General features: G+C 37.4%; 1 protein-coding gene across 2 annotated transcripts; it reads left to right on the top strand.

The window, feature by feature from the left end:
* Nucleotides 1-186: 186 nt before the first annotated feature.
* On the top strand, nt 187-23,809 carry ankrd13b (ankyrin repeat domain 13B). 2 transcript variants are annotated; one of them, XM_046863519.1, is made up of 15 exons: nt 187-632; nt 7,184-7,319; nt 7,804-7,928; nt 10,602-10,647; nt 14,661-14,804; nt 15,019-15,232; nt 17,988-18,054; nt 18,229-18,310; nt 18,406-18,470; nt 18,795-18,931; nt 19,203-19,360; nt 20,204-20,374; nt 20,600-20,763; nt 21,180-21,263; nt 21,926-22,100. In XM_046863519.1, exons 1-15 carry the CDS (start codon nt 525-527, stop codon nt 21,950-21,952), a joined length of 1,728 nt encoding a protein of 575 aa, XP_046719475.1. In that variant the 5' UTR covers nt 187-524; the 3' UTR covers nt 21,953-22,100. The 2 variants fall into 2 exon arrangements, with proteins under 2 accessions (XP_046719475.1, XP_046719474.1); XM_046863518.1 differs by having other exon boundaries at nt 188-632; nt 21,180-21,256; nt 21,926-23,809.
* Nucleotides 23,810-26,997: the final 3,188 nt, after the last annotated feature.

Below are 26,997 nucleotides of genomic sequence, written 5' to 3'. Positions count from 1 at the left end.
GGATGAGTGCATTGTTCAAAGCAACACATTTCACTATTTTTAATCCAAGACATTCTGATGCTTTAGAACTAAAAAGATAGTATCTGAGGCTGAAATAGATTTCGATGCGCACCCTGCCGTTAAGTGCGCATGAACAGCATCACCGTGTAACGCGTGATCACCGAAAGGGGAGCAACTGAGAGCTCGCGCTCATAGGCGTCGATTTTCTTTCAGAGCCAAGTGACAGACTGGGAGCGAGCACACCCGAGCGCGAGACGGCGGAGACACGCCGCGCAGACCACAACTTACACCTTAAGACTAGTCCAAGCATCTTAGCTGTCGGACTTTTACTATGAGGGAGGGATGCTGGATGCTAAACCAGGGGAGAGACGTTCTCTCATCCGTAATCGTAGCGATCAATCAGCACGCGCCCCGTTTATTAGTGACTAAATAGGCTCGCGGGTGGGGAAAAAAAGAAGAAAAGGTGTGGGTTTGGAAAGGAAAGAAGGTTAAAAAAAAAAGAGGTAAGGAAGTATGCTCCGAGGATGATTTCAGCCAAGAAAACTCCGGAGAAGAGCCGTTACCGTCTCCATTATCTCGTTTGGCACAACAAACACCGGCAGTTGGAGAAAGAGCTCTCTGCGAGCGAGCAGGTGAGAGAAAGGTTGGTTCACGGTCCAGGGTTCTCGGATCGGTTTTGGATGGTGTCTGCATCCAAACCGCATCCTGTAGGTTAAATGCCAGGAAGGCGTTTTTGATATAGTGTTGAGTATACTGTTTTAGTATGCAAGCGTGTGGGTTTTTTTCGTGTGTGTGTGTGTGTGTGTGTGTGTGTGTGGTGATGAGTGGGCCATGTCTGATAGTAGCAACGGTTCAAGGTGTGCAGTGGTAGCCTAATTAACACACCACCCAATACATTAGAGATTCATTCTTTTTTTGTTTGTTTATCAGAAATAAACCCAAGCTCGTGCACTAGAATAGGCTCGTATGTGATCATAGAGGAGATCCCCCGGCGCGCGACTCTACACTATTACACCTGGCTGAGGCTTGAAGCGCTACCGTTCATACTCTCCCTTTTTTTCTATACTCATCCTCTAACTTGTTAATTATCAGCTGTTTACTAGCTTAAAGGAAGATTAAATATCAACTGCCCCTCCCTGTTTCACTTCCTGTGGTAAAATCTGTAAATACTGCGGCTTTTTTTTTCTTTCTCCGGCAAGTGTCTCTCCTTAAAGCGCACTGTTAAAATGGTGTAAATGAGAGGGTGTGTTTAACACGGGCAGAGGCACAATGGCTGCTTGAATGATGCTTCTCCATTTTCCATTCATTCTCACAAAGATTTGAGTAGAGAGTGGGTTTGTCAAGAGCACAACATTCAAAGAAATCCATGCATTAACATGCCACAGCAATATAGATCACAACAGTGTGATGATCTACAGAAGCAGGTAATAACAGAAATGGTTTCTATTTAGATTTATTAAAGCTTTATCCTATGGCCAGCTTTAAATGCAGATATAAATGATCTTCTTGAAGGTTTATATATATATATATATATATATATATATATATATATATATATATATATATATATATAATGTATATAATGTGTGTTAATGTGTTTTTTGTTACACATTCTGTGCTGTAATATGGCCTGTTAGTGCACACTAGCATACAGCATACCTTTTGAGTACCACCTTTACAACAGCATTCACAGGTACGTTTTCTTATTATAATACATATGCTTTAGCAGTCATTTGCAGCTTGAAAAATGCAGCTCTTATTGATAAATCCAAAAGCCGTGACACATTCACACTGTCAATTAAAGCATCACTGTGTTTTATTGTATGTATCCAGAGCCCCTGGATGCTTCAGCGGATATTTGAATACGGATTTATACTGTCAAGTAAAGCCCCCCTGTGTTATCTGGTTCACAGGTGAAAGTATATGCTGGTCAGTGTTAATAGAGAGTGTACGTTCATGGTTAAGAGAGTGACAGTGACAGTAAGCAGTAAGTAAGTAAGTAAGTAATATCAGGTATTTGATGGGGTGTAGGTATTTGCATGTGTAAGTGCTCAGAAGGAAGGTCAGTGCTACCATGATCAATTTTGGAGAGACAGGGCTCACTGCCATGACAAAGACAAAAGCGCTGCACCAGCGCGCGATCTGTATTGGGTGTCGGAACAGACGGAGCAGAACAATTTGAGCTACCATGGAGGAAGTGCGAGGTCATCAATAGCAAAGAGATGAATTGGAGGGTAGAGATAGAAGGTCAGTGAGATAGACAAACGGGGGAGCAGGATTTGCTGTTTGCTTTGAAAATGTATAAAATGGGGCACATACTTAAAGTAGACAGTCAGTGGTTTGGACAGGATAAAGGAAATTTAGAATGATTTCTTAAAAAAAATTTTTTTTTTAATTGATGGAAGCAGAATGTAGAGATGAATTATGCACACAAAAGTGTATATTTAAATGAGATCCTATTCAGCTGGAGACAGTCACTGCTTAAATATTTGCCTTAGCAACAAATATTATAGCTCACATGTAGTTCTAACAGCATGAATGACTTATATTTCTATCCATTTTTAGTGCAATCTGTTGGCAACACTTGCTCTCAATCCTCATCATCTCCCCAGCCTGTCTCCTAAACCATGAAACCCAACACCAATTTGCAGAATGTTGTCACTAGGGATGAGAATGATGCTTGGGTGGGAGTAGCCTGAGATGTAGTTAACTTATTTGGAGGCTTTTAACAGACGGGGCAGCATGAAATGGGACAGCAACTGACAGGGCTAAAAGACTGAACAGATGTCTGCACAGACAAGACCACAGTATATTGTGATTGTGTGGCAGGCTGAATTGAAATGGAGGAAGTGGACGGTACTTTGAGGGCCGTGTTTGATTTCATTATGGCTTATGGACTGGATTTACCTATGGTGCAGCAGTGCCAAGCTGTGGAAACAAAAGTCTAACGGGAATCCACATCATATTCATTTCATTTCCTTATAGATTCTTCAGTATCATAAATTATGTAATTCACCAAGTTACTTTAAAACAAGTTCCCCTTTTGTTATTTGAATATGCAAAACAACAACTTGCTGAGTTTTTTTTACTCTGCATTTTCCTGGAATATGTGGAGCCTTCGTTCAAGCAGGTTGTAGCTTTTAAGAAGGCCGTACTAGGTATTTAATGTGCAATTTGGAAACCTTAATAACCCTGGTCTCATGAAGTTCTCTGAATATGAAAATCACAAGGATTAGATTTTTGGTGCGCCTAAAAACCTGTGGGTTTCCTACGTATTCTTCACCACTGCAAGTACACATAAAATGTCAGTGCCATCAATTTTTGATGGTACTTAATATGACCACAACAACCATGCCAGGTTTCAATTTAGAGCACTTTTTGAAACAAAATGCCTTTGTTTTAGGGGTCTGCATAGAAATAAGGGAGCTACAATGTTGTGATGAAAAATAATGCAGACCATGTTTAGTTGTAATGAGGTTGGTATTGCTTTTATGTAATGGCATGATAAAATAGCCAAATGCTGAATAAGCATCCATGCTGTTTCCCACTTTAAAGCTAACAAAGACCAACTATAGAAAAGAAAAGAGGGAGATTCTGGTGTTCTGTGTCATTAATGAATATTTGCTCCAGCAGGAGCGATAAAGTATGAGAGAGCGGAGAATCTAATGGCTGTGACATTTTCTGAGGAAGTTATTAGCTTGTACACACACACACACACACACACACACACACACACACACACACACACACACACACACATATTCTCTGTATTTTGCTTTATACACTGAAAATGTGTTTTTTCAGACTGGTTCATCAGTAATGGCTCTGTCGAAACAAGTGATGTGTGTCAGCTTGCTGTGTATCACCCCAGCCACACAGCAAGCACTCAGGGATAAGAACACCCCATTCTCTCTCTCTCTCTCTCTCTCTCTCTCTCTCTCTCTCTCTCTATCCATAGTGTCTGAGTCACTGACATTATGGCTGAAATTTGAAGTACTCAAACACTTTTCCTCAAAAGTCACACATGCTCTATGCTGCTTGCCTGATTTCTCAGTCATAACTGGTGTTAGGTGAATGTATACCTGTTAAACGGACCATCAAACAGCATTGTTTCTGTATATTCGTGCTCAGTATTTACTGATTGATGGAATCTGTGCACAACTTCATGTGTTTTGCCCACACAGAAGAGGTTTCATAACTAGGTTATTTCACCACGCACTGCATCTTGCATCTTGTTCCCCTGCCGACACACAACTGCAGACACACATACACACTTAGACACATGCCTACATTCCACATACACAGTTTGGGCTCCCAATAAAAGATTGATGCTGGTTTAAGTAGCTGCCAGAAAACATTAGCCAAGGCAGAGAAAAAGCAGGAGCAGATGCTCCACCAGAGATGGCTATCAATAATGCAGCCTCCAGCTTGGCGAAATGAGGAAAAAATATTGAGGTTGGAGGAGCACAGGCACTAAAATGTGAGGGGAAGACCGTAGATAACATACTATACTAAAACCTTGGGGAATTAATACCATTTTTTATAGCTCTCTGTGTGCTCGAGTCACAGCGGAGTTTGTGTGTGAACAGTCAAATGTTCCACTGTTTACAACACTATTATCAGCATAGTGTTTATATGACAGAGCGGAAGTATTGTTAATATTCAGGGTTTTTTTTCCAAAAAAACAATGTTCTGAGCGGATTTTCGGAAGTGGGAGAGAAAACAGATACAGTGAGGAAAGTTATAAAAAGAGCTTTAATATGAATGGAGAACATACAATTGACAACCTCAATGAATAAATAAAAGAACAAAAAAATGAAATAAACAAGTTGGTAACTACAGATGAAAGGAAGTCACATTTCACATTTTCATAGTTTATGATGTTTTATGCTTCAAACCTTCTAAATCTAGTATTCTAAAAGGTGTCTATGTAGAATATGTAGACACCTTTATATATGTAGAACTATCAAAAAATCTGAAGCCATTAACCATCCAATGAACCCTTAAGACAACATCATTAAAGAGGTGATGTCTAAAATAAATAAAAAGTTAAGTTTCATTAATATAATACAGTAATCCTCTGCTTTACCACGGTTTGAATCTCATGCCACTGGTTTATTGCGGAATTGCATTTGCCACGTAAATAATTTGTTTCGCTGAATTGTTTTTAAGGAGTTTTATGTTGAAATAATGAAATGTATTAATAAAAAATAGAATAATTCATTATAAAATAAAGTAAAATGTTAATACAGTACAGTACTTTATACATAAAATAGCAATTTTTGGGTGGCGTCCATTTATCGCAGTTTTTCGTTTATCGATAAACGGGGGATATACTGTATTTATTAGAATTTTTGTTTTGTTTAACCTTAGAAAAATTCACACTAGAAACACACTATAACATATTTATAAACATAGAATAACATAATTAATAAGAAATGTCTTTTTTATTAAACTATAATTTAGTTAATTGCTAGATTGTAGGCATATATTTGTTTTATTAATAATTACATTTTTGCCATCTAGAAAAAGCCATAGAAAGGCAATTACCAACTTTGCATCTATATGATTTGGTGTGAAAAGTGATAATTGTCACTGCCTAGTGAGTCATGCACAAAGTCGTGCACAGTGAGTTTGCACAAAGATCCAACAATAGTTCAGTTTGTGTGGAGTAGGTGGGTGAGCAAAAATGTGTGTTAGCCTGGGTGGAGAAATGGCAGAGAACAGGTCAATGAGAGGCTAGTGACAACTAATTACTCTTGCTCTGGTCTTACATCTCTGTGTAGCCCTTCACAAGAAGGCATTTCATACATATCTCCCACTCATTCATTCTTTCTTACTATCCCAAGTGTGTTCAGCTGTTGTCTCCCCTACTGTATTAGCCTTGGGGTTGAGCTGAGCTACTCATAGGATTGACAGAAAAGCCATCATTTATTTTTAAACCCCAATTGTTCATCCAGCATTCTCTCTTTTTCCCCCCTGTGTCTTTACTCTCTTTCCTTCCATCACACTATCCCATCGTGTCACACTCCTTCCTCTGCGCCTTCTGTTACCATAGCAATGCCCCTCCACTCCCTCTGTGTCCCCACCCTTCCTGTCCTCCCTTTTCCATTGTGAAGAAGCTGATGTTTTCCCAGCTTCTTGGGAAGCCACTCAGGCTCCAGTTGTTGCTTATGAACACACTGCTGGTGTTAACGAGGGATCTGGCTAATTGCAGAGCAGGGAACAAGGCTTAGGGAGCATGTGTGCACCACATGGGAGTTGGCTTCCTATGCAAAACAACATTACAAATGGGTGTACTGTATCTACTGCATATACACATACACACAAGAGCATGCACACACACGCACACACACACACGCACGCACACACACACACACACACACACACACACACACACACACACACACACACACACAGAAACCTGGTGCATGTTCTGTGAATAAAAACAAAGAAGCTCCATAACATGAGGTACGAGATGACAGTACACAGACACACACACACACACATGCAAACACACTGCATGTAGCTGTAATACAGCTCTTAGGCTGCTGGTGCAACTGTAAGGAAACACAACAGCTCTCCCAGCAGACAGCAAGTCCTCAGGCAGTAATATGTTTCCATTGTAATGTGCCTGTCTGAGGCATGTGCATAAAACCACCATTATGTGACTCATTTACTGTAAGCTAGCTAGAAATAAACTATTCCTAATGCACAGTTTAAATCTGCATATCTTTATTGTCACACTGGCCCAGCACTGCTTTTAGCAGCTCTTACGACCTTTCCTCCTGTCAGTAGGATTAATGTGTGTGGACTTAATCCTAGGCCAAATGCCAGCTCATCTAATGCGATCAACCAGGATATACTGCATGCATAAATAACAGCATTTTCACATAAAACCAAAGAGATATATTCTCTATATAAAGCAGTGTCAGCTTTTGCCAGCCCCAGTGACATCAAGTCCAGTGAGGCACATGTTTGCTTTTTGCTGGAGAATTTCCCCATAAATGTTCAGATTTTTTTTCTCATGGTTACAGCTTTAAGTGTGATGGTTTAATTATCGCTTGTCACTTCTGTCACCATCGCACTGTCTCACCTCAACGGACTCTTTCTGTTTCCCAGTGCTTCAGTAGGAAGTAAGTCACTGTTTAACTTTCTTTCTCTCACCTTCGGGTTTTCACAGGTGGACTTGGAAGTGCTAGACCCACGGGGTCGCACTCCCCTGCATCTGGCTGTGACCCTCAACCACCTGGAATGCGCTCGGGTGCTGCTACACTATGGCGCTGATATTAGCAAAGAAAACAGCAACGGCTGGACAGGTAGCACAGCAACATCTCAAACATTGAGTGTGCATACAAGTACTAATAATATGATTTCAGCTGCTTTCAGATCATTCAAGTAGTCAGGTGAATTGCATACTGTAATATCTGTATATAATATATATAACCATTTTGTAAAATGGGGAAATTCAAAGTTTTTCCTGCTTATCACATTATTTTGTTAGATATATTGTGAGAATAAGCAAAAACAAAAAAGGCATGAAGGGTTGGACAAACAAGATATCAGGGATGAAAGATGACATTCAGATGATATGAGAAGTTATTTATTGTTATCTCCCTTTATGACTGCTCTAAAATAGTCTATTTACCTCCTACACCCTCTCTTTCCATATTCTCGACCATAAATCATACAAGATCTTTAATTACTATAGTATCTCACCTGTATTTGAAAATGGAATATTTTTGCACAGCTACAGTATCTTTCCCTTTCTTTCTCTTTTTTTCCCCCTTCTGTCCATCTCAGTTTTGCAGGAAGCCATCAGCCTGCGTGATGCTCAGCTGGTGCGGCTTGTCTTGTGTCACAGAGACTACCAGCGCACCATTAAGAGACTGGCAGGGATCCCCAGACTACTAGAAAGACTTCAGCAGGTCAGCTTTTACTGTCAGAAAGTCAGAACACAGCCCAAGAGAGAACCATCAAAATATATACATATTCATGGTGCTAAAATTTGTTTCATCATGTGAGCAGAGACTCATGAACATGACTGCAGCCAAAAAGAACGGCCATTGTCAGCACGTTAATACTAAATTTCTATAACACTATTTATACCTGCAGAAATGTCTCTGTATTGTGCAATTCTGACCTTGAACAGTTCATTGTTTTTATTTAAAATCAGCTCATGCATAGAGCAGTGACACTGTCTGGTTGTTTTCTTCTTTTGTAACCACTAAAAATCAACAGATTTTGTAGCTGTTAATACACAAGAATTCAGAGGAGACAGCATCATAAATGGAGACATTGTTTATCATAAGGACAGAATGTTATATTAATAAAAGCTAAGTGAGCTGATAGCAAAGCAAATGAATGCTTGGTCAGATTGTCCTTGAAACCATCAGCACATTTTTCCTTACAGGAGAGCACACTAAATCAGCAAAATCATTGCTGATGTTTTTATTTGACAAAACCTCAAAACCTTAAATAAGCATCCCACGCCACATTAACTAGCGAAGACACTTAACTGCCAGCTCAAAATATGTGGTCTGTCCAACAGAAGACACCAAAGCTATCTACAACTCAATTTCAAAATCATTGGTAAAAATTGAAAAATGATTTGCACATCTTATAAACACATTTTATTCAGAACTTAGAAAAGATATCAAATGTTTAAACTGTGGAAATATGGGGACAAGTGTGTGTAATAAAATTATAGTAAAAAAAATAGGGTAATTTTAAATTTGGTCAATAAAAACAACTCACAATATTTTTAGTCAGGGTCAACAAAAGGCTGAAAAAAGGCTACTAAAAAGAAGCAGCTGGAGAAACATTTTGCAACTAATTAAGATAACTGGCAACAGGTCAGTAAGATGGTGGGTATAAAAATAGTATCCTAGAGAGGGAGAGTCTCTCTACAATAAAGATGGGCAGAGGTTCACCAATCTGCAAAAACAACTGTGAAACAATTTTAGAATAATGTTGCTCTACATAAACTTGTGAATATTTTGAATATATATCATCATCTACAGTACATAATATCATTAAAGGTTCAGAAAATCTGGAGAAATCTCTGTGTACAGGGGAAAAATCAATTTTGGATGCTCAATCAATAATCAATAATGCACTGCATTAAAAACAGATATGAGGTAATGGAAATCACTCCATGGGCTCAGAAACACTTCCAGAAATAATCTGTGAACACAGTTTGCCATGTCATCTGAAAATGCAGGTTGAAGCTCTATCATGCAGTAAATAAGCCATATGTGAACATAATCCAGAAACACAGTTTATTATTCTGGTCCAAAGCTGGAAAGTGGAAAACTGTTCTGTGGTCAGACAAATTCAAATTTGAAATCCTTTTTGGAAACCATGGATGCTGCATCTATCAAACTAAATAGGAGAGGGTCTGGCTTATCAGTGCATAATGCTATAAAATGACGTTAAACCACATACTTCATCTATTACAACAGCATGGCTTTGTAGTAGAAGAATCCGAATGCTGAAGTGACCTGCCTTTAGTCCAGCTTTTTGTAAACCAATTGTAAACATTTGATGCATCAGGAAATGAAAAATATGACAGAGAAGACCCAGAATCCTGTATCAGACACATATGGACAGTATGCTTCAAGTGGTATCTTCAGTTCTCAGACATATATAGACTGTTGTTAAAAGTTGATGCTACACAGTAAACATGGCCTTGTCCCAACTTTCTGCAGATGAAATCAACATTACCTTATATTTACCATAAAATGGCATTTTTCTCAGTTTTAACATTTGATATGATCCTATGCTTTATTATGAATAAAATCTTGGTTTATGAGATTATTTTTTAAGCTTTACACTTTCTGCTGTTGAACCCTATATGCTTCTGTTTCATCAAACAAAAAAAGGATGTGATGGATCAAGTACTATTTACAAAACTGCAAATCATTTCTGTCACTAGCTTTTTATATCATCAAAGAAATTGTGATCCTTTTCAGTCCTCATGTCCCAAAGCCTGATTTTTTTGGGTAGAAGAAGGCATGAGATTGTCCTTAAAGATGGTAAGCTACTGAATAAGAATACATTCTGAACACTTCTACTAACCTGTGTAAGCCAACACTACTTAATGAAGTCCAGTTTAAGAACTAGTTTATCTGCACTGACAAAAAATATGTACAAACAGGGAAAATGGCAAAGGTTCTGTCACACAAACTAATCTGTAAAGTTTTTACTGGTAGAAATATTTTGTCTTCCTTCTTCCTTCTATGAGCACTTTCTGAAATGTATTTTGTTGTTTCTGATGAATGAACAATTTCTTACCATAAGACATGCATTAATCTCCCCCTTTCCTGCTTTGTACTCTTACACGGCCACTCTGCCACACATAGAGACTGCCACAGAGACTGCATTAGCATTTACTTATATGGTATTTGGCAGATGCCCTTATCCAGATCGACTTAAAGAAATGCTTTAAGTCTATATCAATAAAAACATTCTTATATTAGTTCACTAGGCAAGAGACTATGCAAAAAAAAAAAGCCTGTTAAAAAGGTAGACTTATGGCCCCAAATTAACCTTCTGTCTTTTCTCCATCTTTTCCTCCTCTCCCTTCATCTGTATCTCAGGCACAAGACTTTTATGTGGAGATGAAATGGGAGTTTACAAGCTGGGGTATGTAAAAGAGTTTTGTCCAAATAACTAAACACTGATTACACTTACTTGATTATTGGTATATATACTAAGAGGATAATCATGACATCATATAAATATCAAGATATTTTAATTATTTGGTAGAAACAGAAACAGCACTCATGGCTAACAAATTTCCATTGTCATTATGGTGCTTTAACATACACTATATGGACAAAAGAATTAGCACACTTGACTTTTCTAGTCATACGTGTTTTTTTCAAAAACTGTTACCATAAAGTTGAAGGCACTCAATTGGACTGGGTGACATGGATTTTTTTTACTTTTCTCTACACTTGAAGTAGGAGATGCAAATCTGCTCCAGCATGACAATGCCCCAATACACAAATCCAGCTATGTTTTACATGGTTTGGACTGAAAGATCTTGAATGTCACAATATAGAGCTCTGACCTGAACTATATTGAATACCCCTGGGATGAATTGTAACGCTGACTGCACCCCAGTCATCCTCACTCTACATCAGTACCTGACTTCACGAACACCCTTGTGGCTGAATGAGCACAAATGTACACAATTGCACTTCAAATTCTAGTGGAACATCTTCCCAGAAGAGTGAAGGTTATTATAACAGCAAATGGGACTAAATGTGGAATGGGATGTTCAAAAAGCACATATGAATCTTATGGTCAGGTGTCCACAAAATTGTATCCATATAGTGTAATCTGATGGCAAAATTTGTATAATAGTGTGTTCCGAATTTACAGGAAAAGAGAAACTCCTGGTTACCTCATGGCCATGCAAATTTGCATTTTTATGACTACTCACACTTTACATAGTTGTCAGCCAGTAATCATGAGTAAGTTCTATGTTTATAAGTGAATTTATAGGAGCCTTAATATACTTTGGTCTACATTTGCCAGCAGTTAGCTACCTAGTAGTGCAGATTTATCTTATTTACATTACTTTGAGTTTAAAATAATAAAATACAATAATGTACAGTTAAAACATATAAGAAGACACGTAATAAATTCCAGATCTGCAACATGACATTTGTATGTGATTCATATATATGCTAAAGGGAGAATAATTTTATTCTAGAAAAACCGGTATATTTTTGTAACCATATATGCTATTTGATCATTCAAATGCTTTATCAGGCATCAGGCTTTATCTAATAAACAATGGTCATTTGACATAAGGAGCAGTTGCTGCTTTGGGGATAATTAAACATCATTAGTAATTTAGAAATGAGAGAACTGGTAATGACCAGCATGTAAAAGTCACTATGTTGTAGGTTCTGTCTCTACAATACAAATTCCAGTTAATGACACAGCTGGTGCACAGTGTTAGTTGGGAATATCTAGGATAATTCTGAAAAAGTTACAGTTAGATTAAGTTGCTTTTAGAAGGACATTTTGTGTCAGAGTCTTGTTCAAAGACTTTGAAGTGGAGACAGGCTTCCTGGGCTTTTTGCCACCTGCCTCTCTGTCACTTTCTGCGTCTCTCACTCTTTCTATTTTTGTCTGTCTTTATTTTACCAAGGAATATTGAGGTAATCTATGTTTATTGTCTTATTTAATCTAACAATTTCATATAATTTTTCATACACATGAGGCTCGTCATACTAATTATGATCATTAAGCAAAACAGCTACACACTAATCAATAAACGAATATTCACGTAACAGGTCTTGTTATTGAATACATTTTAGTGGGATTGATTTATTTTTGGTCACAGCCGTTTCTTCCAGATAGGAACTTCACAATAATATCACTCATTAACATTAAAGATACATTTTCTTATACAATCATCATGAATAATTCATAATTTTAGACATTATTGCAAAGACAAAATGAGGGGAAAATATTTAAAGAAAATGATGAATGAGCTTCAGTGGTGAAGATGATTGAGAAGATCTTCAGTCCAGTTCAGTTCAGGTTTTGTTGAAATTGATTTTCCTAAAGCAGAAACTGCAGAAACAATCATCTGAGCTGCTTCCTCAGATTCCCTACATAGTGGGAAATCCCAGCTATTCAAACTCTGTGTGTAATTTGTGACAGTGTTAGATTGGCATGATTTGGATTTGCATGAAATCACCAAGTTAAGCATGTCAGGTTGTAGGTAGTGGTGTAGATCTCCCACTCTGTTTAGAAATGCTTGTTGCCATTGACAAAATGGCAGTAGTTATTAATTTTTTTGACACTAATTGCATTCTTATAAATATGCATAGTTGCTCTCTTCAAAAGAGTGTTTCTTGTCCTTCAGGCTTCTAATTCAATCTTTGGTAATTTAGGCACCTGTGTTAAGTTTTAACCTACAACCTACACATCTGTACCTTTCTGACCGCACTGGATAGCATATTTTATTTTGCATTTATATTACATTGCTCTACTTGTGTTCTAGTGTTTTATCCAAATGACAGGCACAACACCAAGGTTTCTACTATAAAGTGAGTCTATGCTTAAATTGATAGTGGATGGAATTTAATGTATTTTTTTTTTGTTGTTCATTTTAAATATTCAATTTAAAGCAATGTAACTAAAGGCTGTTTTAGGGTATGTTTGTTCTTAGGCATCCTACAACTTGCATGCACTTGATTTTTATAAGCACCATAAGTAACAAACAGCTCTATAATGTTGTCAGTGTTATGTAGTCATTATTGAAAATGGGCTGCTCAGAACTAGAGTCGATTAAACTGTAATTAATTAGTGGCCATAAATATAATTGATTCATTTAATTCTTTATTTATTTTTCTGCTCCTTCTAAAGTGACTCTTTACAGAAGTATATACATAATGTCCTCTAAATTATTTTTAAATATAATGCTTTTAAATCTTAATTGTTGACTATTCACTCCTCTTTATTTTAACAGACTAAATTAGTATTAGAAGTCAAAACCTTTTAGCACTCACATTACATTTTTTAAACCAGGTACTTCTCAAGATTTTAAATCTACTTGTCAAGTTGTAGAATAGTTTAGATTAGATTCGATTCAACAATATGGTCATTGTACTCAGTATAGTGCCTGCAGTGCATCTTGCAAAAAAAGTCACTGACATTTTTTTGTGAGGTTTTGCAGTAAAATGGCAGAGCAGATCAGTCTTGTTGTCAGAAAGATCAAAGAGCCTCCAATGAAGCTTCAAGATGAAGATGAGAAACTTGGATTATTAAAAGATCAGCAGAGCTTTGAAACCTTCCTACAAGCACAGTGAAATTCATTATAACAAAATGAAAAACCCAATCCCAGGTGCTAGTTTAGGTTATACTTCCAAACTGAGTGTTCAGGCAAGAAGGACAATTGTTAAAAAAGTGTCCAAAAGACCAGCTGCAGCCCAGAAGGAGAAACAGAGCTCACTGGCTAAAATAAGAAATCCTATTAGACATCAACACTATCATTAGTTATTCACATTTCCAGCCTCTGTAGGAGAATGACCACAAAGTATCAGCTTTTGAGCTGTCTAAAAGGCAGCTGATGATTTTGAATGAATTCGATTAATGTTTTTGGGTCATTTAGTCTTTAAGCAATGTGTTATTTTTATCATGGGCCGAATATAGACTATTACCCAATTAATACCTTCAGGTAGCATCACACTGCAGGGTTGCCTATCAGTAGGGGGAATTGGAAATCATGTTGCCATTAAGGGCTTTTATAGATAGAGTCAAATACAAGCAAATTCTTCATGAGTACATGTTCCAGTCAGCCAGAAATCTGTGTCTGAGGTGCATCCAGGAAAAACAATAACCCATAGAGCTTTTGAATGGTTGAGCTAAATCCTAGACTCAATTTTAATGCAAAATGTGTGGCATAACCTAAACACTGCTGTTCATCTCTATGATCCATCTAATTTATGAGGGTTGGAAAAAAATCTGTGTTGTGAAATTGATGAAACTGTGTAATTGTTGCAAAGGACAATTGCTCAAGAGATTGAATCGGTTTGATATGGTGAATACTTAATTGCTTAGATGTTTTCTAGATTTAGGATAATTGATTGATGATTTATAATGTTTGGACTCCTCATCCATCTTTGTTTTAGTGCCACTAGTGTCTCGAATCTGTCCAAGTGACACATATCGAGTGTGGAAAAGTGGCCAGTGCCTTCGAGTGGACACAACACTTATGGGGTTTGAGCAGATGACTTGGCAGCGAGGCAACCGCAGCTTCATCTTCAAAGGACAAGGTGACAAGAAACCTTCAAATGCATCCCCATTCTCACATCTTAGTACAATTAATAACAAAAATGTCTCTGTAATAGACTCACTCTCACATATATTTTGTCCTTATCACTATCCAGGAAGATTGGTATCTCCCATGGTTATTTATATATTCCTGTCAACTTCAACAATGGTCTTTTATTTATTCCTTTCAACTCCTCCTTTCTACATGTAATTTAGACTCCAATGCCATGGTGATGGAGGTGGACCATGACAGACAGCTGGTGTTCTGTGAGACACTCCCATGTCTACCATCCTCTCCCTCCTCTCGTCCTCAAAGCAATGCTCTCAGTCTGTTGGGCGTCCTGCAGCCCACTGATGAGCAGGTGGCTGCTCGGATCTCTGCCCCAGTGGTCACAACTCAGCTAGACACCAGGAACATTGCTTTTGAAAGGTGAGCCAAGAATAATGTTAACTATAATAACAAAAACACTCTTCACAACTTCACTTTACCACCTGGGTGAACTTTGAAGTTTACATGATATATAATGTACAGTGAGGAAAATAATAATAATTTGAACATCCTGCTATTTTGCAAGTTCTCCCACTTAGAAATCATGTAGGGGTCTGAAATTGTCAGCGTAGGTGCATGTCCACTGTGAGAGACATAATCTAAAAAAAAAATAAATCCAGAAATTGATTTTTTAACTATTTGTTTGTATGATACAGCTGCAAATAAGTATTTGAACACCTGAGAAAGTCAATGTTAATATTTGGTACAGTAGCCTTTGTTTGCAATTACAGAGGTCAAACGTTTCCTGTAGTTTTTCACCAGGTTTGCACACACTACAGGAGGGATTTTGGCCCACTCCTCCACACAGATCTTCTCTAGATCAGTCAGGTTTCTGGCCTGTCACTGAGAAATACAAAAAGGTTTGAGCTCCCTCCAAAGATTCTCTATTGGGTTTAGGTCTGGAGACTGGCTAGGATATGCCAGAACCTTGATATGCTTCTTACAGAGCCACTCCTTGGTTATCCTGGCTGTGTGCTTCGGGTCATTGTCATGTTGGAAGACCCAGCCTCGACCCATCTTCAATGCTCTAACTGAGGGAAGGAGGTTGTTCCCCAAAATCTCACAATACATGGCCCCGGTCATCCTCTCCTTAATACAGTGCAGTCGGCCTATCCCATGTTCATGCAGAAAAACACCCCCAAAGCATGATGCTACCACCCCCTTCACAGTAGGGATGGTGTTCTTGGGATGGTACTCATGATTCTTCTTCTTTCAAACACGTTTAGTGGAATTATGACCCAAAAGTTCTATTTTGGTCTCATCTGACCACATGACTTTCTCCCATGACTCCTCTGGATCATCCAAATGGTCATTGGCAAACTTAAGACGTGCCTGGACATGTGCTGGTTTAAGCAGGGGAACCTTCCGTGCCATGCATGATTTCAAACCATGACGTCTTGGTGTATTACCAACAGGAACCTTGGAAACGGTGGTCCCAGCTCTTTTCAGGTCATTGACCAGCTCCTCCTGTAGTTCTGGGCTGATTTCTCACCTTCCTTAGGATCATTGAGACCCCACGAGGTGAGATCTTGCATGGAGCCCCAGTCCGAGGGAGATTGACAGTCATGTTTAGCTTCTTCCATTTTCTAATGATTGCTCCAACAGTGGACCTTTTTCACCAAGCTGCTTGGCAATTTCCCCATAGCCCTTTCCAGCCTTGTGGAGGTGTACAATTTTGTCTCTAGTGTCTTTGGACAGCTCTTTGGTCTTGGCCATGTTAGTAGTTGGATTCTTACTGATTGTATGGGGTGGACAGGTGTCTTTATGCAGCTAACGACCTCAAACAGGTGCATCTAATTTAGGATAATAAATGTAGTGGAGGTGGACATTTTAAAGGCAGACTAACAGGTCTTTAAGGGTCAGAATTCTAGCTGATAGACAGGTGTTCAAATACTTATTTGCAGCTGTATCATACAAATAAATAGTTAAAAAATCATATATTGTGATTTCTTGATTTTTTTTTAGATTATGTGTCTCACAGTGGACATGCAACTTACGATGACAATTTTAGACCCCTCCATGATTTCTAAGTGGGAGAACTTGCAAAATAGCAGGGTGTTCAAATACTTATTTTCCTCATTGTATAGCTGAGGCAAATGTTTACATACTCCTAGGCGAAAGACATTTATTAGATATTCATTGGACTAATGTGGCTCTTAGGAAAGGTTTTTGCTTTAGTTTTTCAGATGATCCTCCTTCCTGATACCATCAGTTTTTATTTAGGCAAAACACACAGAACATGATGCTGATGGCTCTTCAGGTTTGAAATTTGGATTGAAAGCCTCATATTTTTACTCTCCATAAGTAACAATGATTGATATTACGAAATAGTAAAAAGAAAATGTAATCTGACTTCTTTAATATAAATATATATATATATATATATATATATATATATATATATATATATATATATATATATATATATATATACATACATACATACATACATACATATTTATACTTCATATCCAACATCTTCAGCAGTCCTTTGTGTCATATTTGCTTATCCCTAGGATTTAATTTTTACCTCTTTCCTTAATGAAATGCTGCTAAAGTTTTTAGATTGTCATGTAGTTGTTTGTTCACAGGTTCATTGTACCAGTTGTTTAGACATTGCTGCAAATAATGAAGTGCACACATTTTTGTCTAAGGTCTTGGCTCTAAAGGCATTCAAGCATAAAGTTAGGTACATTTAGAGCTTCAGGCGCACTCCTAATTGTGTCCATTTGGTTAGCAAGAAGCTTTTAAGTCATTACATTATTTTCTGGAAACTTTCAGACTGTTTAAAGGACATATGTGAAACTTTAATACTGGAATTCTTATACTGTGAATTAAAGCTAAAATAAATTTCTTAGATGCCCTATTTGATTTACCAAAAAAAAAATGCATTACAAAACAATGTGTGTAGTGAGATAGAGATTGAATATCCTCAGCCTGGGTGTGTGTAAACCTTTGGCCTTATACTACATTCCATTGTTCCCCTGGCCCACACTATATTTCCTACACTGTGCCTTCTTATTTTCCACAGGAGCATAATGAAATAGTTACATTGCTGAGGGATCTCTTTATTTGCTAGCACCTCAATTTTGTCTGCAGATTCTTAGTGTAAAAGCATCTGCCACTCTGATTGCAGGAACAAGACAGGCATTCTCGGCTGGCGAAGTGAGAAAACAGAGGTGGTGAATGGCTACGAATCCAAGGTACCTAGTCAGACAGAGCACATATGCACTCTCCTGTAAGTGTGTTTTTATAGCTTGAGGCACTGGAGTACAGTTTCATTGAGACATGTCCTCAGATCAATATATTTCATCCCAGAGGAAATGAGTCTGCCTGTAAATGCACAGGCATCACTATTCGCTTTATACATGTTTCAGGTGTACTGCGCCTCCAATGTAGAGCTGATCACTCGAACACGAACCGACCACCTCCCCGAACAGCACAAATCCAAACCCAAAAGTATTTCCATGTTAAAAATATTATAAAATAGTATGTAGAATGCCATGTGAAATCCTGAGTTTTTTTTTTTTTATTATGCTCTGCTTATCCTGCAGGCAGTAAAACACCACTTCAGTCCTTCCTGGGTATTGCTGAGCAGCATATGGGAACTACCAATGGGGTGAGTGCACGTTACTGTTGTACTGACTTAGTTGGTTATTATGATTCTTATTATCATATGCATTTCAGTGTCAGTGTGGTATTATATTACTCTTTGTGTTTTGTTTAATAACATTTCCTAGCCTAGGGCATTCCGTGTCAATGCTTGGCTTGTTTTAATAATGTCTGTGTATGATTATTTATTTTCCCATGATATTCACCTTGTTTTTTTTTTTCTTTTTCTGCATGAATAACACTTTCCAAGCCTGATAATATCCACTTTCTGTGCTTGCCTTATATTAACAACAAAGTCTGTGTATGATTTATAGATGTGTTTACATTACAGCAAACAATGGTGACCCAGATGTCATGCCCTGTGACGAACAGCAGATCCATGACAGCCGAGGAATACTTTAATCCAAATCCAAGTCATGTCCAAAGAGATATTGGTCAGCCTTGCCATCTCACCACCAAGACACAAAGGTGCTTACATATCACAGCAGCTCACACAGGCTTTTCATGATCATAATCATTTTGTGTCATCATTTTCTTAGAGGAATCCTGGGAAATTAGTCAGTGTTAAAATTTCTTTTAAAACACAATTTTATTTTATTAGTACAACTACGATACAATATCCTTTTTGCACAGCCTTTTTTGCTGCCATGTGGAGTTGAGTTTCAAGATTGGTATCTATGTTCAAATGACTTTAGTGGAAAGAAACAATAAATGTGATTCACTAAGCTTTGTCTTACAGGTTCAAAGCCAAGCTGTGGCTATGTGAGTCTCATCCTCTGTCCCTGGCTGATCAGGTGGCTCCTATTATAGACCTCATGGCCATCTCTAACACCCTGTTTGCTAAGCTCAGAGACTTCATCACCCTGAGACTGCCTCCAGGATTTCCCATCAAGATAGGTAAGAAAAAAACAAATATTGTCCAATATTTAATCAGTTTTGAATACCTGAGCCCCGGTCCCCATTTTAACTAGGTATTTAAAGCGGTGTTACTTTTTTTGCCTGAATTTAGTCAGTGCTAACTAATTAGTTTCTTCCTTGGATACGTGTCAGCCAGTTTCTGTAAAAATCATACAGACTCGTTAAAGTTTTTATTTGTAATGTTTGGAAATGTTTAAAATGTACACATACTGTATATGTAATAGACACCTGTTTCATATAAAACCTTTTTTCAAGACAATTTGCACAATGTAATACATTCTAGTTTCAATTTGCACAATGCCATACATTAGCCAGACCACCTAGTTTCTTCATACAGACTTTAGTTGTATCTTTGTTAATTACAAGGCAAGTCTCAAAACACAGATATGCTTCATAGTTGGACTTTTTGAGCAACAAAGTGTAAAAAAAAAACATGTACACCTTCAAGTTAGCAAGCTAACTGTTATGGGTAAAATATATTTACCTGCTCGAAACCGCAAACTGCATAGTCGGCTTCATAGTTTTAATAAGCAAATATGTTTTATTAAGCAAATATGCACTATTTACTAAGCAATTAAAAATATCTCCAGCATAATTCATAATGTTAGCAGCAAAGTTGATTTGAGAGCAGTTGCTAAGCTGAATAAGCATTTCAGAATAGTAGTGTGGGCGTTTTCATAGTTTTTTCCTAGTCGTAGGTTGGAAATGTAGCAGTAGTTTCAGCAGGGGAGGAAAGATTCAATACTTTCTTTCTAACTTAAGCAACCAGAAAGCTTTGTAGACTGCACATTTATTTTGCATCTTTCTTTTGTTTCTCATCAGAAATCCCCATCTATCATATCCTGAATGCACGCATCACCTTTGGGAATCTGAACGGCTGTGAGGATGGGGGAGTGGGCAGGACAGAGACAGATGTAGAGGGACAGAAAGACAGGACAGAGACACCTTCTCCTGGCAGTGACTCGTCCAGTGTGTCAAGCTCCAGCTCAACTAGTAAGAACCAGCCTTTTCCTCACATTTGACAAGTACAAGCCCTTTAGAGTCTTAAAGAATTCAGCTAAACCTATTACAGCAACTGGAAAAAAAAATAGATTGATGGTATTTTTCCACTTTCACTGACTCAAACAGAATCTTTTATTCTGACTCAATTAAACAGATGCAGTTCCGATACACTGCCTGATGTGTTTATGTGCGTGCACGTGAATTTGCGTTTCTTAGACTCATGCCATGGAGGTGAAATTCCAGCATCAGTGTTTGAGGCACCACGAGGCTACAGCATCCTTGGAGGGAACCAGAGAGAGAGCATGCGGGAGGAGGAGGATGACCTACTGCAGTTCGCCATTCAACAAAGTTTACTGGAGGCAGGCTCTGAGTATGATCAGGTGAGACACACATACACACTATAAAACAAGTAATAAGAGAAGCACTCAACACTTATATTTACATTTTATACATTCATTTAGCACAACCCTATGTGTGAACATAGATGCTCAAAATTACATTTGGAAAGGATCACTTTAATTAGGACAGTTGAACAGTGTACTAGGACATATTGGATAAAAGGAACAATGATTCTTCAAAAAATATGTTTGAATTTGTATGCCACATATTATAAAAAAAAAAAAATACTAAATATGTGTAAACACATGAATTAAATGATTGCCAGAAGCAGGTTTTATCATTATGTACATATAAACATACAAAGTACATGTATGTATATATGTTATGTACATATAAACATACAAAGACATAAATGTACTTTGATGTATGTTTCAAAACGTACTCTGTTTTTTTCTAGGTGACGATTTGGGAGGCTCTGACTAACAGTAAGCCTGGAACTCATCCTCTTTCATGTGACCCCAGCCGCCTGGAAAGGTCTGCAGTCAGTATCTCTTCATTCCTGTAGTCTCATAGCCACCACTCAGTCTTTTTTCACCACCTAATACTGTTGCTCAGAGGTGGCAGGCTCATAGCCCTACAGAGATTCTGGTTTTCTACATTCTAGCACACCAAATTTCAGAAATGTTGTGGTTAGCTAATTAAATTAATTTGGTATGTTAAAAAGGGTCGAATGTGATCCTTTCTAGTGCTGTGGTCCTACAAAACCTTATATTTACATATTCTAATCTGCCTGGTGCTTTCATCCAAAGATGTACAGCTAATAACAAGAAAGAACTAACGACTTTGACAGTGCTAGGATTTGAACCCATGACCTTTCAATTAGAAGCGCAAAGCCCGTAAGACAATCCAACCCTGACTGATACACAACTGTACTGTGCCCTGATATCACTCTAATATGTTTAAATATTCATATACTATTTTACAAATTTAGGGTGCTACAGCATGAAACTTGTATTAAAATTGCAGTTCGAAATTGTATAATATTGCCATTATTGTTACAAAAATCTATATTGCTCAAGTTGCTCATTGGTTGTCTTAATGCTAAACAACAGTTTATTTATTGTTCGACTACTGGTTTAGCCTTTTGATTTAGTTTGTAGAAATCATAGTCATTTTCTGATCTTTGTCATCTTACCTTATCAGAACTCCACAGCACAAACCCAGCCCTGAGTCCAGCTCGGGAAGCACACCAACTAATGAGACGCCACACAGCTTTGACGAGCAGCTACGTTTGGCAATGGAGTTGTCAGCACGCGAACAGGAAGAGGCAGAGCTCCGGCAGAGACAAGAGGAAGAAGAGCTACAGCGCATCATTCAACTGTCACTGATGGAGAAGTGACAAAAATCTGAGCGAGCAAAAATCAAGGGGTAGGAAGGTAATGCAGCCAATGTCTATTGACTACTGCAATTCTCTCCTCTCCAATGTTCAGCCTCTCGTCCTCCAGCAGCCTGTTTGAAGCTCAAGGATCCACCAGTCACAGAGAGATCTGTCTCTGTCCACTTTTTACAAGTTTACAGCCACCAACAACTCAGTTCACGGGCAGTTAACTGGCCCTCATCAGACTCATGTATAACTAATCAGCAAACCTGTAATATTTTTTTGTTTTTTCCTTTTAGACAATTCAGCAGAGCTCACAGCTGTGTCAGGGATCTCAGCATCTCTCATAAAGCCATTTGTTACCCAGAAATCCTAGAGTACCACATTAAGACTCTAAGTCCTCCCACTGAGTTTTACTAAACATTTGCATAAATTTTTTTATGGAATTGGATAAATTAGGCTGGGTTTTTATTTGCACAAAATTTAATTGCACTCTTATACAAAGCATAAGGGAGTTCCTAATGCTAAGAGGTGCCTGTTAATGAAACATGTACATGTAAAGAATGTCTGCCTCACATAGAGGCTAAGTTAGACTGTTGCAACTACTCAAAATGCACGATGGAAAAAGCATGATCCTGTCTTCATTTTGGTACCTCATGTCTGTGCAGCTTCTTTGTATTTATTTCAATGAGCAAGAGAACGGTTTTTACTAGGAAGATGCAGGACTGCAGTTGCGTGGTCGCTAAGAAGCAGGAATAATTTTGTAGGAAATTTAGCGAGAGCATTCTGGTCTTTTTCAGGTCGGTAATAAGGTTAAGTAGAAGTGTACTCAATAATAAATTAGATCCTCACTGCAATATTTATACTTTGTGTCATAAACACAGTTTTAAACAGACCAGAAAACATACATTATACTGTATGTTTTATACTCAATATGGTGCTATAGTAATGTAATTTTTCTTTCCATGTTAAAAATATGTAGTATGTTATTTTCTTTTGGATTTAACATCTAAGCGATCTACCCTTTTTATTTTATTTTTTTTCTGGCTTCCATGCAGTGCTTCCCAACCCTGGCCTTCAGAAGCCTCTAGATTCTTTCATTCAAACACAGCACTGGAGCTCCTGATTCATTCAATCACTTTACCAACTGTAGGCAGGGGGGTCCAATCAGGTGCACCAATGCAGGGAGAAAACAGCAAGGACTAGTTTCTCTGATCCAGATGCAGTCTTAAACAAATACTTAATCTCAAATGAAGAAAAACTTAAATCTCTTATTGTTCTGACAATCTGGGTCTAAGCGACTGGCAACAATTGTATAATAATAGCGAATAATACTGACATAAGATTCCTTTTAAGCACAATTTAACACAAAGCAGTTACGCTCAGTGATTATAGCCAGTCAAGAAATGACCAAAGGGCTGTCCAGCAGCATAGAACAATATAGAGATTAAATGTAGATGTATGTGTAGAGTTATGATGATGAAGCATATAAAGAGAGAACTGAGGATATAAGGATTCAGTTATATAGAAATGCTTGATGTGGTTATAAATATTAACCCAACATATTCTATTGGTTCTGTTTTTTAATTTTGCACCTGATATGAATGTGGAGTGTTACTATGGTGTCTCTATGATGTGATAAAACTCACTACAACAACGCTGCTCAAATTTGTAACCTCAAGAAAGATTGAATAAAAGAGAAAATTTCACACTGACTGAAGAATCTTATATAATGAAATTAACAGATTAGAATTATTTCAAATCTTTTGTACAGTTTAAGCAGTATGTTATGTTAGATGATAATAGGTTATTTATTATTCTTTTTGCGTACATTTGCCCAGTTCGCCATATTTTTTCTCTTAGCGTTCCTCGTCATATTTTGGACACAATGCATTGGACAAATTCAGCTAGTCATTTCCTAGTTTGTTTTCCAGCAGGTGGTTCTGTGGATATTATAAGAATGGGAAACTCCAACATAATAGCCTACTCACGTGCTATGTTTATTTATTGTTAGTTAAAATATGAAACCTAAACATTTGGCCAGTTTTAAGAAGGTTATGGTAGAATGTTTTAGAAACTTTGTAAAAAGGGTTATAAACATTACAATAAAAATGTTTGAAGAACACGAGAAAGCGTCTGAACATTTCCAGTGACCGAATTGTAAAGCTACAACATACAAACCCAGTCTAGACAATTGTATGCTTCCATATTTTTTGGAAATTTTCCTCAAAAACTAGCCTCGATAATTAGCTGGTGCTAAGATAAGGTACAGATTTTAGCATGATTACCCACACTTAGCTATAGCATTCCTCTGGTCAATCAAGCACAACCTTCATTTCAACAATTCAATTGTCCTTGATAACCATACGAGGCTCAAATGTGTATATAACTAACTTGACTAGAACACTTCTACTAATGGAAATTTAATACAAACTTACAGATCATCAATAAGCTCCCAAACTTAGCTATAGCTAATATTAAAGTACACAAAATAAATACTTTCAAATTTATCATTAAACATGAGGCTATTTGCACTTTTTATTGTATATCCATGTTAAATAGTGAGCTCAAACAATATAAGGGTAACAGCGATTAAAATGTATTATGCCTCTTTACTGCTCCAGAGACCAGTGTAAGTGTGGGTTACCCTTTAAATGTGCTTATGAATCCCAAAAGCACTGTATAATATATATTGGGCCATTCTAGCTTTGAATGTGCAGTTTCAGAGTAATAACCATTAAGCACTTGCTCTCTTAGTATGTAAGAGTATCTCGGGACGAGGCTTTAAATCCATGACTGGTTCACGGTCTCTCCTCCCATCACGCCACGTCTCCATCGCATCACGAAAAGGCGCGAGAGCATCAGCAGTCCTCGAAATGCTCTTTTCCCTGCAGCTATTTTGGGAGCTTTGGAAAGCCAAGTCACTCCAGCTATCTCAGAGTCTCAAGAGCTTCAGTCGGCCAGTAAATCAACCTGAGAGAAGAAAGCAAGTCAGAATTGTAAGTGTTAAGTAAATCTTTAAACAGCACTGGGCGAACGTCAGGGTCCCGGTGCACAGGATTATAAATTCACACAAGCATTATACGTACAGAACAACAGTGGCAGAATGCATTACTGTCAAAACCCCCTTTTTTTTATTAGATACAACTTAAAATGTACATACAAATATACATACATACATACATACACACAGTGGTGTGAAAAATTTAGATTTTTTTTTTTTTTTGTGTGTGTGTTTGTCACTTTAATGTTTCAGATCATCAAACTAATTTAAATATTAGTAAAAGATAACACCATTTTTGCCCAGTCTCTTTCTTATGGTGGAGTCATGAACACTGACCTTAACTAAGGCAAGTGAGGCCTGCAGTTCTTTGGATGTTGTTGTGGGATCTTTTGTGACCTCTTGGATGAGTGGTCTCTGTGCTCTTGGGGTAATTTTGGTCAGGCGGCCACTCCTGGGAAGGTTCTCCACTGTTCCATGTTTTTGCCATTTGTGAATAATGGCTCTGACTGTGGTTTGCTGGCATCCCAATGCTTTAGAAATGGCTTTATAACCTTTTCCAGACTGATAAATTTCAATTACTTTCTTTCTCATTTGTTTCTGAATTTCTTTGGATCTCAGCATGATGTCTAGCTTAAGAATCTTTAGGTCTACTTCACTTCGTCAGGCAGGTCCTAATTAAGAGATTTCTTGATTGTGAACAGGCGTGGCAGTAATCAAAATTTTTTTCACAAAGGGCCATATGGTTTTAGATTTAGTTTTCCCTCAATAATAAAAACCTTTATTTAAAAACTGCATGTTGTGTTCACCTGTGTTATCTTTCACTAATATTTAAATTAGTTTAATGATCTGAAACATTAAAGTGAGACAAACATGCAAAAAAAGAAGAAATCAACACTGTATATACATATATTTAAATACTTAAGAATTTGAAAAAGTATATATATATATATATATATATATATATATATATATATATATATATAGTACATAGAGTAATAAGTAAATTGAGATTTCATATATATATATACACACACACACACATATATATATATATATATATATATATATATATATATATATATATATGTATGACATTTTCATTCATTTTTCTTTCTCCCCAGCTGGGAACTTCATGGTAACTTCATGCTCCTTGGAGTTATTGTACTTTGTTGCTTTTGTATCAGTGGAGTTGATCAGCGTTCTGATTTACACAGTACAGCTGTGCTGGTTTGACTTGGCTCTGGCACATATAATATCACAGCTTTAAATTTATTCAGTGCCTGCGGCCATGTTTGTATTTCGTGACCACTGCAGTTAATCCAATCAAACCAGGCAATAAAACTGTTACAGGTTAAATAAAGTGTTGGTTCAGCTCCAGAAAAAAAAAACCCAAATAACATCAGAGGTACTTAAATCCCGGCCGCAAGACTTTGTAACAGGAAAATGTAACACAATAGAAACAGTTGAAATGACAATTTGAGTTTGTCTAAGCACGTAAAATCACAAGATCACTTATGTATCAAGCATATTAATATCTCCGATTTAGTTTAAACTTCACAATGTCTAAGGTTAAAATTGCCATCTTAAAAGTATAATTATGATGCAGAGCTTGTGCCCACTTGTGTGTAGTATTGCAGATGAGCTGCTCAGTATAGATAAAGACGATACGCATCCAATATGCGCATATTACGGAGATCATATGAGCAGCAGTTTATTTTTTTCTTTAAAACCACCCCACAAAATCTCAAGCTGTTTCTTCACCTTCGGTATAAATCTTCTTTTACACAATCACATGATTTAAAGTTTCTATACCACCATTAGTTGACCCTTAAGTACAAACCTCTGCCCTAAGCTCTGTGTGAGAGCAGCACTAAACATACCAGTCCCTTCTAA

The sequence above is a fragment of the Silurus meridionalis genome, chromosome 12 (genome assembly GCF_014805685.1).
Source record: "Silurus meridionalis isolate SWU-2019-XX chromosome 12, ASM1480568v1, whole genome shotgun sequence".
NCBI classification, from domain to species: domain Eukaryota; kingdom Metazoa; phylum Chordata; class Actinopteri; order Siluriformes; family Siluridae; genus Silurus; species Silurus meridionalis.
The sequence above is the reverse complement of the archived record's forward strand: the minus strand, read 5'-3'. Positions and strand labels throughout refer to the sequence as shown.